Source organism: Calliphora vicina, chromosome 2 (genome assembly GCF_958450345.1).
Source record: "Calliphora vicina chromosome 2, idCalVici1.1, whole genome shotgun sequence".
In the NCBI taxonomy this organism is placed as follows: Eukaryota; Metazoa; Arthropoda; class Insecta; order Diptera; family Calliphoridae; genus Calliphora; species Calliphora vicina.
The window spans coordinates 127,497,612-127,511,035 of NC_088781.1; the positions used below are offsets into that span (position 1 = coordinate 127,497,612).

Here is a 13,424-nt window from a genome sequence, read left to right on the forward strand (position 1 = left end):
ATATAAAAGTACCTTTTAAATATAAAAGTACCTTTTAAATATAAAAGTACCTTTTAAATATAAAAGTTCCTTTTAAATATAAAAGTACCTTTTAAATATAAAAGTACCTTTTAAATATAAAAGTACCTTTTGAATATAAAAGTACCTTTTAATAAAAAAGTACCTTTTAATAAAAAAGTACCTTTTAATAAAAAAGTACCTTTTAATAAAAAAGTACCCCTTAATAAAAAAGGACCTTTTAATAAAAAAGTACCTTTTAATAAAAAGTACCCCTTAATAAAAAAGTACCCTTTAATAAAAAAGTACCTTTTAATAAAAAAGTACCTTTTAATAAAAATGTACCTTTTAATAAAAATGTACCTTTTAATAAAAAAGTACCTTTTAATAAAAAAGTACATTTTAATAAATAAGTATCTTTTAATAAAAAAGTACCTTTTTAAAATTATGAAAATTTTAGCTATTTTTTTCTAAATTCTTTAAAAATTATTGTATTTTCTTCGTATCCGAATAACTTTTACCCCTTCTTTCCTAATTTTATGCTGTAATTCATTTAATTTTTAAAAATTCGTTTCACTTAATAAAAACAGCATTGAATTTTTTACCACCAAGTCATAAATTGGCGCAGACAATCACTCCATTACAACATATGAGCGTACGCAACACAGTCTTTGTTTGCTACATATTCGTACTTTTCAACATGTAACAGACACTGCGATTAAATTTAACCCAATTTACGCATTGTTACATGAAACTACAAATAACTTTGTCTCTTTGCCACGCACTCACTTATCTCAAGTGATAAAGACAATTCCACCCACAATTTCAATGGAAAAAATATGTTAAATTATTACAAATTCTAAATTTCTATTTTGTTAAATGATGATATGGCGCCCCAGATAGAAACATTTACAGAATAAATAAAAAAGTTATAGAGTTTTTTGTGAAGAAGACAAAATAAAGTTTTTTTTAGATGATTCTGTAGATGAACTTGAATTTTAAATAAATCAAATAAACGAAAAATTCAAAAACAACGTTAATTTGTTTAAGATTAAATTTGTTTATGTTTGTTTATTTATTTAAGTTAGAAAAACTAAAGGTTAGACAAATATTAGGATAGATTTATTAAAAAATTTGGTCAACAAAATTTTTAAGATAGAATTATAAATAGTTTCTTTTTCTAAACTTTCGACTATTTGTTATCTTTTCAGAAACATCAAGAATGGCTAAAACAGCGCAATCAGGCACGCAATAATTTATTGTCTACAGCGAAACCTAAGAAATCTATAGAATTATTAAATTTATGGAGATTTAATAAAAATGAAAATACTAGCATTAATGATGTCTATCCAGAAAATGATAATATTTTAACAAAATCGGCAACCACCACAACAACTACAACGTCTACTACGACAACAGCAGCCAGCACAACAACCACAACGCCTAAGCCAACCACAATTAAAACTACACTTCCTACTACAACATCTACCACCAGCACCACCACCACGACCACCACTACACAAAAACCCTTTACTACTTCGACTACGACTTTAAAACCATCTGTAGCACCTTTTTATAATTCAATACCCAGATTTGACTCAAATTTCCATTTAAAATCATCTACCACCAACGATTGGTTGAGCAATGATATTTTGGAAACCACTACACCTTTCCCAACCACAACATCAACGTCTGTGTCTCCACCTAAAACAACGACTACAAATGCGCCAACAACTACAACAACTCGTAAGCCAAAACCACGTACTTATCCCCGCTGGGGCAATTGGGGTGAATGGAGTGAGTGTTCCCGTAGTTGTGGTGGCGGTATTAAACACCAGCTGCGTAAATGTATTAATCGGTAAGTCAAACATTATATAAAATTTCAGAAAAGAGTTTAAAATTTTCGCTTGGAAAGAAAATTAAGAAATAAAATAAAACAAAAAAACAAACTTTAAAAATTTGGAAAAAAAAGTACATTTGAGGTAAAAGTACCTTTTAATGTAAAAGTACCTTTTGAGATAAAGTACATTTTTGATAAAGTACATTTTTGATATAAAAGTACCTTTTGATGTAAAAGTACCTTTTGATGTAAAAGTACCTTTTGATGTAAAAGTACCTTTTGATGTAAAAGTACCTTTTGATGTAAAAGTACCTTTTGATGTAAAAGTACCTTTTGATGTAAAAGTACCTTTTGATGTAAAAGTACCTTTTGATGTAAAAGTACCTTTTGATGTAAAAGTACCTTTTGATGAAAAAGTACTTTTTGATGAAAAAGTACTTTTTGATGAAAAAGTACTTTTTGATGAAAAAGTACCATTTGATGTAAAAGTACCATTTGATGTAAAAGTACCTTTTGATGTAAAAGTACCTTTTGATGTAAAAGTACCTTTTGATGTAAAAGTACCTTTTGATGAAAAAGTACCTTTTGATGTAAAAGTACCTTTTAATGTAAAAGTACATTTTGATGTAAAGGTACTTTTTGATGTAAAAGTACCTTTTGATGAAAAAGTACCTTTTGATGAAAAAGTACCTTTTGATGTAAAAGTACCTTTTGATGTAAAAGTACCTTTTGATGTAAAAGTACCTTTTGATGTAAAAGTACCTTTTGATGTAAAAGTACCTTTTGATGTAAAAGTACCTTTTGATGTAAAAGTACCTTTTGATGTAAAAGTACCTTTTGATGTAAAAGTACCTTTTGAAGCAAACGTCCCTTTTGATGTCAAATTCCTTTTTGATGTAAAAGTACCTTTTGATGTAGTAGTACCTGTTGATATAAAAGTATCTTTTGTTGTAAAAGTACTTTTTGAGATAAAGTACCTTTTGAGATTAAATGTAAACCTTTTGATGTAAAGTACCTTTTGATGTAAAAGTACCTTTTGAAGCAAACGTCCCTTTTGATGTCAAATTCCTTTTTGATGTAAAAGTACCTTTTGATGTAGTAGTACCTGTTGATATAAAAGTATCTTTTGTTGTAAAAGTACTTTTTGAGATAAAGTACCTTTTGAGATTAAATACCTTTTGAGATAAAGTACCTTTTAAAGATAAAAGTACCTTTTAAAGATAAAAGTACCTTTTAAAGATAAAAGTACCTTTGAAAGATAAAAGTAACTTTTAAAGATAAAAGTACCTTTGAAAGATAAAAGTACATTTTAAAGATAAAAGTACCTTTTAAAGATAAAAGTACCTTTTAAAGATAAAAGTACCTTTTAAAGATAAAAGTACCTTTTAAAGATAAAAGTACCTTTTAAAGATAAAAGTACCTTTTAAAGATAAAAGTACCTTTTAAAGATAAAAGTACCTTTTAAAGATAAAAGTACCTTTTAAAGATAAAAGTACCTTTTAAAGATAAAAGTACCTTTTAAAGATAAAAGTACCTTTTAAAGGTAAAAGTACCTTTTAAAGGTAAAAATACCTTTTAAAGGTAAAAGTACCTTTTAAAGGTAAAAGTACCTTTTAAAGGTAAAAGTACCTTTTAAAGGTAAAAGTACCTTTTAAAGGTAAAAGTACCTTTTAAAGGTAAAAGTACCTTTTAAAGATAAAAGTACCTTTTAAAGATAAAAGTACCTTTTAAAGATAAAAGTACCTTTTAAAGATAAAAGTACCTTTTAAAGATAAAAGTACCTTTTAAAGATAAAAGTACCTTTTAAAGATAAAAGTACCTTTTAAAGGTAAAAATACCTTTTAAAGGTAAAAGTACCTTTTAAAGGTAAAAGTACCTTTTAAAGGTGAAAGTACCTTTTACAGATAAAAGTACCTTTTAAAGATTAAAGTACCTTTTAAAGATAAAAGTACCTTTTCAATGTTTTTCTTTTGCAAGAATTCATTCAATTCTTCGTTGCTGGAGTAGGTAACTTCCTGTAATACTTTGTTCTTGTCATCAATGGAAACGTTGCTTTCCAAAGCAGCTTCAGTCTTAAGTTTCAAAGCTTCTATTTCCTTGGCGAACTTGATGTCCTTGTCGCGCAACAAATTTTCAAAGAACTTTTAAAGATAAAAGTACCTTTGAAAGATAAAAGTGCCTTTTAAAGATAAAAGTACATTTTAAAGATAAAAGTCCCTTTGAAAGATAAAAGTACCTTTGAAAGATATAAGTACCTTTTAAAGATAAAAGTACCTTTGAAAGATAAAAGTACCTTTTAAAGGTAAAAGTACCTTTTAAAGGTAAAAGTACCTTTTAAAGGTAAAAGTACCTTTTAAAGGTAAAAGTGCCTTTTAAAGGTAAAAGTACCTTTTAAAGGTGAAAGTACCTTTTAAAGGTAAAAGTACCTTTTAAAGGTAAAAGTACCTCTTAAAGGTAAAAGTGCCTTTTAAAGGTAAAAGTACCTTTTAAAGGTAAAAGTACCTTTTAAAGGTAAAAGTACTTTTTAAAGATAATAGTACTTTTTAAAGATAAAAGTACCTTTTAAAGATAAAAGTACCTTTTAAAGGTAAAAGTACCTTTTAAAGGTAAAAGTACCTTTTAAAGGTAAAAGTACCTTTTAAAGGTGAAAGTACCTTTTACAGATAAAAGTACCTTTTACAGATAAAAGTACCTTTTACAGATAAAAGTACCTTTTACAGATAAAAGTACCTTTTACAGATAAAAGTACCTTTTAAAGATAAAAGTACCTTTTAAAGATAAAAGTACCTTTTCAAGATAAAAGTGCCTTTTCAAGATAAAAGTACCTTTTCAAGATAAAAATACCATTTAAAGATAAAAGTACCTTTTAAAATTAAAGGACCTTTTAAAGATAAAAGTACCTTTTAAAGATAAAAGTACCTTTTGAAGATAAAAGTACCTTTTAATGATAAAGTACCTTTTGAGATAAAGAAGCTTTTGATATAAAGTACCTTTTGAGATGAAGTACCTCTTGATATAAAGAAACTTTGGAGATAAATTACCTTTTGAATATCTTTTGAGATAAAGTACCTTTTGAGATAAAGTACCTCTTGAGATAAACTACCTTTTCGTATAAAGTTCGTTTTGAGATAAAGTACTTTTTTAGATAAAGTACTATTTGAGATAAGGTACCTTTTGTGATAAAGTACCTTTTGGGATAAAGTAACTTTTCAGATAAAGTACCTTTTGAGATAAAGAACTTGTTGAAATAAGGTACCTTTTGAGATAGAGTACCATTTGAGATAAAAAGCCTTTTGAGATACAGTACCTTTTAAAAATAAAGAATCTAAACTGAAGTATTTGTGGTTTTTTTCCCATATATCAGCCATTTAAGAGCCTGAATTTAAACAGCAACCGAACCAAGACTGTAGCGGATATATTGATGTATCAATAAGGTATGGAGGTAGCTTGAGAGCTTTCAACAGACACACGGACATGGCTATATAAACTCCGTTTACTAAAACTATCCCGAATATATATGGAGTGACAATTGAAAAATATAGAAATTACAAACGGTGAAGTTTATCACAGCCACACTTTAAGCAAATATTCTGAAGAGGGTACTGTGTTGGAATTCCAAAAGGAAAATTTTAGTACAAAACTATAAAACTTAACTTTAACTTCAATTATTCCACTTGTGGTACTTTTTCTAAAATTAGTACTAAAAGAGTACTTATAGGCAGTAAAATTTCCTTTCAAGGGCATTCTTCTGAAGTTATTATTTTGTTTAGAGGTTGAAATTTCTAATAAAGTTTATTATGAATAACTAATTTTGCAAAATATATGTTCTGCATATCTCATATTTCCCGTTTGCTTATTTAGGTACTTTTCTTTACATTTAAGTACCTTTATATCCAATGTTGGTTTATTTAAAAATTTTAATTATTTTTTAATTAAATAGTGTTTAGGAAATTTCCATTATTTCAATAACATTTTTGTATGCAAATATTTGCCAATTGTTTACGTCAATTTTGGCGATTTGGTTGATTTAATGCTTACACTCATAACAAATAATCAGTTAAAAGAATTTAGAGAAATAAAAAAAATATTTGTTTTTAAATTTTCTTGTTTTTTTTTTTATTTAAATTAATCTCTCATACAATACAAATAAATTAATAACTCGCTTTCTCCAGAGACCGAATCAAATGAATACTTATGAATATTCAATGTTTTTCTTTTGCAAGAATTCATTCAAGTCTTCGTTGCTGGAGTAGGTAACTTCCTGTAATACTTTGTTCTTGTCATCAATGGAAACGTTGCTTTCCAAAGCAGCTTCAGTCTTAAGTTTCAGAGCTTCGATTTCTTTGGCGAACTTGATGTCCTTGTCGTGCAACAAGTTTTCAAAGAACTCAGCGGTCTTTTGCAATTGACGGTTTACAGTGGGCAAGGCATTCTCCTTAAGGAACTTTTGGAATTCGGGTGAGAAGGATTTTTCCAAATCCAAGAATTTCTCTTCCTTTTGCTTCAAGTCGGACTCCTTCAAGAGGTTTTCCAAAGTGCTAATGGTCTTTTTGATTTCAGCCTCATGTTCGGCATGGGTGGTCAAGAGAGAGTTGTAGAATTCAATGGCATCATGAATGTCATCATGGACTTGAGCTTCTTCGAGTTTAGCGCCAATCCAGGTGTTGAATTCGGCTGAGAAGTGGCTGGGGGCGGTGGTGATGATTTTGTTCTTCTCATCGGCGGATTCAATTTTCAAAGCCTCTTCGGTCAAGGTAACCAATTTCTTAAGTTCATCGGTGTATTTGGCACTGTCGGCTTCCTTTTGGAATTTGGCGTACAAGCTCAATTGTTCGCGAATGTTGACATTCAAAGCTTCAGCTACATCACGAGCATTGGCGATCTAGGGAAAAGTAATGGAAACGTTTTTTATTACAATATTATTACCTTTACACTATTAATAAAGCTTTTTATTTATTTTTTAATTGTTTAAGTTGTTGTTTCGTACCTGTGCGCAAGCCACTACAGCCAAGACTGTTAAAATCCACAATTTTACCATATTTTATTTTGTGCTGGAGTTAAGAGCTTGTGTTACGGTTTAGACTACTTCACCGACTACTGTTTACCGGCTTTTTAGTGGCTCTTTATATAGTTTGACTGCTTTGAGACGAGTTGTGTGTGCTTTGAATTCGTAGAGAAAACAGTTCATTTTATTGTTTATTTATTTATCTGTTTGTTTTTGTATCTTCTTTTTTTTTGTTTTGATTTATTTTTTTATTTATTTATATTTTTTAGGCATCATAAAAAAAATCCCCAAAATGTTTTCATTTTTTACACCGTGAATATAATAATAGTGCGAATTATGTGATGTTTTTCACCAAAAATTTAAGATAGTGTTAATAGATTTCTATCTAAATTACTAGGAAATTGATATTTAATGTTTATAGTGCAGTTAATTGTTTTATTGACACTTGTACACTTGCGTAGTTTACGTCGTTAAATTTAGATTCTTAATTCATTGTGTAACAAGTCTTGAAACAGATTTAAACGACTTTTATTGTCTGGAACTCTGGCTCTCTCTTCTTACTAGGTTAGGTAGGAAGAGAGATCACATAGAATTCTGTGAGTGTTCTCAAAACTATGCATAGTGAGAGGTAAGCCTCCATTGTAGTGCCGATTCTTCATCTCTTAGAATGATCCAGGTTCAGCAAATATTCCAGTTTCAAATCCTAAACCGTTATTGTAAAGAAGCTGTTCCCCAATTTCCCTTAATTCTTCATGTTTCTAAAAGAATTATGATTCAAAACATTTCTAATAAATGAGTGAATTTCAAGCTAATTGTTAGAGAAAGTGCTCCTCCTACTCTTTGCATTATCTTTAAGTATTATTATAGCATAAACGTATTTTCTAAAGGAAATATCTCAGATCAATGTAAGATCATATTTTCCGTCCCCAAAAGTTTCCTCAATGTGGTGTTATCTTTAGGTTTCCACATGGTCTCAGTTTACTTTCAACCTCTGCGATAATGATGAACTACCTTAAATATAATATTCCTATTATACAGTGCATTTATGGTAGCGGAAATAGGTTAGGTATACAGGCAGCCGCCCGAAACCTTTCATCTGGTACAGCTCACTTGGTTGTTCTGTGGTGGTAGCTGAGGAAATAGAAGATAAAGGAAAGAAGTAAAAGAAGAAGGAAATATATAGCTAGAGTGAGAATAAAGTTAGCAAAAGAATATATATCGCATATCAACCACCAGCTTTCCCTAATTCCTTCCCGGAGAGATTAGTAAAGGATCGTTCGCCTAAAAACCTGGCACGCAAATCACCCAGTGCCGGACAATTACAAAAGAAGTGTAAGATGGTCTATTCCTCCTCCTCATTCTGATAACTGCAGAGGCAGCTCAAGTTTTGCAGCATGGGTACCGAAAGTGCAATGTCCGGTGATCATCGCCACCATATTGCTAAGTAATATTCGTTGTAAGCGAAGTAGATACGACGTGCGTTTATAATCCAATGCAGGCCATATCATCCTCGGAATGGCACAGGTGGATTCATTGCTCCATCTTGTTTGGTCAAGTTCGTAATATGCATTATTTATACGCTGCTTACAAGTCGACAGCGGAATGGAAGTCTATTTCATCTTCCGACATCAAGGATCATATTTCCGACAAGTTATCGACAATACAATTGCTTCCTGTGTCCACGTACCCAAGTGAATACAACTGTTGAATATCTCGCAATCTCATTTAAGGATACCCGACATTCCTGGACTGTATTTGATGTTGTATAAACAACTATCAGGGATTTGATTGCGGCTTTACTGTCAGTATATATACGAATATCCCTATCCGATATCCTGTAATATCTGAGCTAGTTGGCCGCTCTCCTAATGGCCGTTACCTCAGCCTGAAGAATACTACATCCAATACTTTTCTACCAGTTATCTCTTGGTCGTAAGCTCGTTATGATATCCTTATACGAAGAAATTTTAGATGCTTGATAGTCAGAAAACTCCGAGGTAAATTCCAGCTCTAATAGACTTCGCCATATGTAGAAATATTAGTAGAAATTAAATATCTACCGAAATATCTTATGACCATTCTCTTGTAATTGTTACTTATTGCGAGAGACCTCACATCCCAAGATTTCCTAAGGACTCTTTGTATTTTAAGACAAACTGGCTAAAATATAAGAAATATATCCTCACAAAACCTACAGTGTGGGGTAGATGAAGACAAAAACGTCAATGACTTCACATCATTGATAATTTCGGCTCTGGAACACTCTAGGTGCCAAATTCTTCCAAAAGCTAATACGCTTATTTTAGATTTGGATGTTGAAAAACTTCTTATGAAAAAGAGAAGACTCAGAAGAGAATGGCAGCATACTAGATCACCTGGTGCAAAGCAGAGGCTGTCCACAGCGGAACGAATACTGAAAAGAGCCCTTCATTTAAAAGAGGATCGCATAAACTAAAAATACTCAAATTTCTCTCTTTGGAAGGCAACGAGGAACATTAAGCCACAAGAAAAACTGACGGTGACTGGGCACATAGTTCTATAGTAAAGTATTTCAACATAATTCTACGGCAAATGTGTTCGACTTCGGAGAATTACCAGTTTCAAAAATGGCTAATGCAGCCCAATTCTCCCAACTACTCCCTTGTTTATCGATGATATTTGAGAAAATATTCCAAGAACAGATCATACACCACAGTTCACCAATTTGGTTTCCATTAACATTATGATACCATTGGAAAGATTAGCCATAAAAAAGCCTTGATTATAAAGTAATCCTGTATAAAACCATTTTATTCCCAATTTGGACGTATGAAATTCAATTATGGGGAATGAATAGCAATACCAGTATTGATCGTATATAGAGGGCTAAATCTAAAATAGGACCATGATGGGAGCACCATTGTGTATAAGAAATGAAAACATCCGCAGGGACTTGGAAGTGCCATTGGTAAAGGAAGAATTCTAGAAAGTCCGAGAAAGCTAAGTCAAAACCGATCAAGCCTCAATAGAGCAGATCTACCATCCCGCTAAGATGAGTGCCATTTGTCCATGAAGGTTCTCTTGTTGGAGAGCAACTAGTTTTAATTTTGGCTGTAAGATTTAAATACTTATTTTTAGGCCTATAAAATGCAGATTCAATAAATAGAATAAATAGAAGCTCACAATGGGTTGGCCTGTCTGCATAATAGTGATTGACCTATATCACCACTAACTTCAGGATCTTTTGAATGTTTTTTTCGTTTTATTAACTTCAATAGATGATTTGAGAAGAGAAATAGCTTTAGATTTCTGGGAGGCACGGTCCATTTTACCAGCTGAAACTTCTTTCCCGTTATCACCAACAATAATGACTAGTGATTATCTTGGATCATACCACTCATTACCTAGTCTATGTTATTGCTTTCCAAAGCATCGAGTTTTAGTTCGGCATGAACGGCCTTACATTCAGCTCATCTGAATTGATTACTTTTAAGTGGGACTACTTATTTTGAACATATTTCTCAATTACTTTCCCAGACATCTTAAGCTTTAACTAGAATAGATCTAGAACTGAAGCTTAAAATGCCTTGCAATTATTTTCAGCTGATTTTAGACTAATTTCTATCTGTGACGTTTGAATTACCAGGAGCTGACGTAATATTTTATTATATGTATATATATTTATTTAGTTTTATCTATAGATTCGGGAATCACAAGGTGTTACGTTCAGAAATGACGCATTGAAATTGTAAAAAAAATCAAGTGAGATAATAAATAACTCAAATCGACCTGTTTTGTAATAAATTCAAGTCATTTTGTATACACAGAGCTAAAAGTTTTGCTGTTGTAGTAAAATTTGTTAAACATGGAACAATTTGGCTCAGTCTGTTTAAAAAGATTTTAATATCATTTATCAAAAACTATGCCTGCATACATCCCATTTTTTCAAGTGCATGTAACTGAAAATATAAAAGAAAACAGCATTTAAACTTAACTTATTTTTATAAACAAATTACCATGAAAACAAAATACATGTACAATGTATCAAAATAAATAAACTGTTTTAAATATAATTAACACATAATTCTGGCTAAACACATCTGGATACTAATGACAGTTGTACAGCAACAAAAACCAACAACTATAATACGACATGACAGCAACAACAGCAAAAATAACACAACAATTGTCATTTCTAATTAGCATTTTAAAACATTTCTTGATAATTTTGCAAAAAATAAAAAAAATAATAAACATTTATAATAAACTTGTACAAAAAAAAAATAAAAACAAAATAATCTACAAATTAACTTAAAAAGTTTAAGAGAACAGGGTAATTTGTGAAGAGATACATTTTTTCAAATAAAAAAACTTTGATAGCCCTTTTATGCAGATTTCCCTGATGCTAGTTCAGTTCTAGTTCAGTTCTAGTTCAGTTCTAGTTCAGTTCTAGTTCAGTTCTAGTTCAGTTCTAGTTCAGTTCTAGTTCAGTTCTAGTTCTAGTTCAGTTCTAGTTCAGTTCTAGTTCAGTTCTAGTTCAGTTCTAGTTCAGTTCTAGTTCAGTTCTAGTTCAGTTCTAGTTCAGTTCTAGTTCAGTTCTAGTTCAGTTCTAGTTCAGTTCTAGTTCAGTTCTAGTTCAGTTCTAGTTCAGTTCTAGTTCAGTTCTAGTTCAGTTCTAGTTCAGTTCTAGTTCAGTTCTAGTTCAGTTCTAGTTCAGTTCTAGTTCAGTTCTAGTTCAGTTCTAGTTCAGTTCTAGTTCAGTTCTAGTTCAGTTCTAGTTCAGTTCTAGTTCAGTTCTAGTTCAGTTCTAGTTCAGTTCTAGTTCAGTTCTAGTTCAGTTCTAGTTCAGTTCTAGTTCAGTTCTAGTTCAGTTCTAGTTCAGTTCTAGTTCAGTTCTAGTTCAGTTCTAGTTCAGTTCTAGTTCAGTTCTAGTTCAGTTCTAGTTCAGTTCTAGTTCAGTTCTAGTTCAGTTCTAGTTCAGTTCTAGTTCAGTTCTAGTTCAGTTCTAGTTCAGTTCTAGTTCAGTTCTAGTTCAGTTCTAGTTCAGTTCTAGTTCAGTTCTAGTTCAGTTCTAGTTCAGTTCTAGTTCAGTTCTAGTTCAGTTCTAGTTCAGTTCTAGTTCAGTTCTAGTTCAGTTCTAGTTCAGTTCTAGTTCAGTTCTAGTTCAGTTCTAGTTCAGTTCATTTTATGACTTCCCAACCTAAACCTCATGAAATTTAACAATTTTAAAGAGATACCTCTTTTTGAAACCCCCTTTACACATAAAACTCACTTTGAGAAACAAAATTAAGAATAACAAACAAGTTCCACTAAATAATTTCGAAATATATTAAACAGTTTTTGATGAAACTCGACCAGAATAAGAACAAGCTTATAAACAAAACAAAAAAGGGCAATTCATCCATCCAGTAGTTATGGATCTTACGATAATTTTGAGAAAATTTCTAGAGTCGTGTCAACTTAAATCATGTCAAACCCGTTTAAATTTATTCCTGTTTAATGGATAACTCGTACGTGTGCGAGGGTGTCAAGATGACAAGCGAAATTAACGAACAAACAAAAAGAGAGGCCGGCGAAAAAAGCATAAACAAGTTAATGATGTTGAGTAGAGACCGAGTTAGTAGCAGTGACGTTAAGATCACTTGCCTTAATCGCATGTTAATTTTTGGTCATTATTTGTTAATATTAGCCATTAAATGTGTGTGCCGTTTCTACAGAAAGTATTTAATATTTTTTGTTTATATAAATGATTTTTATTTTTTATTGGAAATCAAAAATAGATTCTAAAACAGAGTAAACAAAAATTATTCAAATAAAGGTTTCCCCCGAATTTTATTTTATTGGATTTTTTTTTTTGAAAATAAATATTAATATGTTAATAAATTATGCAAATTTGTAGTTTTTATTTTATTGTTTATTCTTCTATTGCTGTTAACTTATGATTTTTGGTATCTCTTTTAAACACTAATTAAAACAGTTGGACTGGTTTTGTTTTGATTTTTAATCTTTGTCAAATTTAAATCTTAAATTATAAAAATATTATATAAACTGGGTTGCAGCTGTTGGAAACTTTTGCTTAAGATAATTAAAGGTAAGAGAAACTTTGCAAAATTTCTTTCTGTGTGAATGACCGATGCGGGAGTGTTTATGTGTTTATTTGTTAAATAAAAGGGGGAGTTGTTTTGAAACAAAGAGAAAATTACAAAAAATTATAAAAAACAAGAAGACTATGACACTGCTTCACAGAAAGGAGTTCAGTTGTAGATCAGTTCTAGTTCAGACTCTGGTTCAGATTCTAGTTTAGATTCTAGTTCAGATTGTAGTTTAGATTCTAGTGCAGATTGTTGTTTAGATTTTAGTTCGGAGCCAGATCCTAGCTCAGATTCTAGTTATGATACTAGTTTAGATTCTAGTTCAGATTCAATTTCAGATTCCAGTTCGGATTCTAGTTCGGGTTCTAGTTCAGATTCTAGTTCAGATTCTAGTTCGGATACTAGTTTGTATTCTAGTTCAGATTCTAGTTCAGATCTATTTCGGATTCTTGTTCGGTTTCTTGTTCAGATACTAGTTCGGATTCTAGTTCAGATTCTAGTTCGGATTCTA

The 13,424-nt window shown here is 30.9% G+C and overlaps 2 protein-coding genes across 2 annotated transcripts in view; one reads left to right on the forward strand and one right to left on the reverse strand.

Moving 5' to 3' along the window:
- loh (lonely heart) overlaps positions 1-13,424 on the forward strand; it is a 124,779-nt gene that overhangs the window by 14,451 nt on the left and 96,904 nt on the right. The window contains exon 3 of the mRNA XM_065501391.1: positions 1,209-1,855. Within this exon, the coding sequence (XP_065357463.1) occupies positions 1,209-1,855 (647 nt within the window). The remainder of the gene's footprint in view (positions 1-1,208; positions 1,856-13,424) is intronic.
- LOC135951705 (uncharacterized) lies at positions 5,925-7,046 on the reverse strand. Its single transcript, XM_065501393.1, has 2 exons — positions 6,825-7,046; positions 5,925-6,719 (listed from the first exon to the last, which is right to left on the reverse strand). The coding sequence occupies exons 1-2, from the start codon at positions 6,873-6,875 to the stop codon at positions 6,030-6,032; spliced, it is 741 nt and encodes a 246-aa protein (XP_065357465.1). The 5' UTR covers positions 6,876-7,046; the 3' UTR covers positions 5,925-6,029.

Excerpts from the sequence above, each read along its gene's own strand:
- LOC135951705 (XM_065501393.1), bottom strand. The coding sequence starts at position 6,875 with ATGGTAAAATTGTGGATTTTAACAGTCTTGGCTGTAGTGGCTTGCGCA. Across the intron at positions 6,720-6,824 it reads CTGTAGTGGCTTGCGCACAG|ATCGCCAATGCTCGTGATGT; the intron begins GTACGAAACAAC and ends ACTTTTCCCTAG.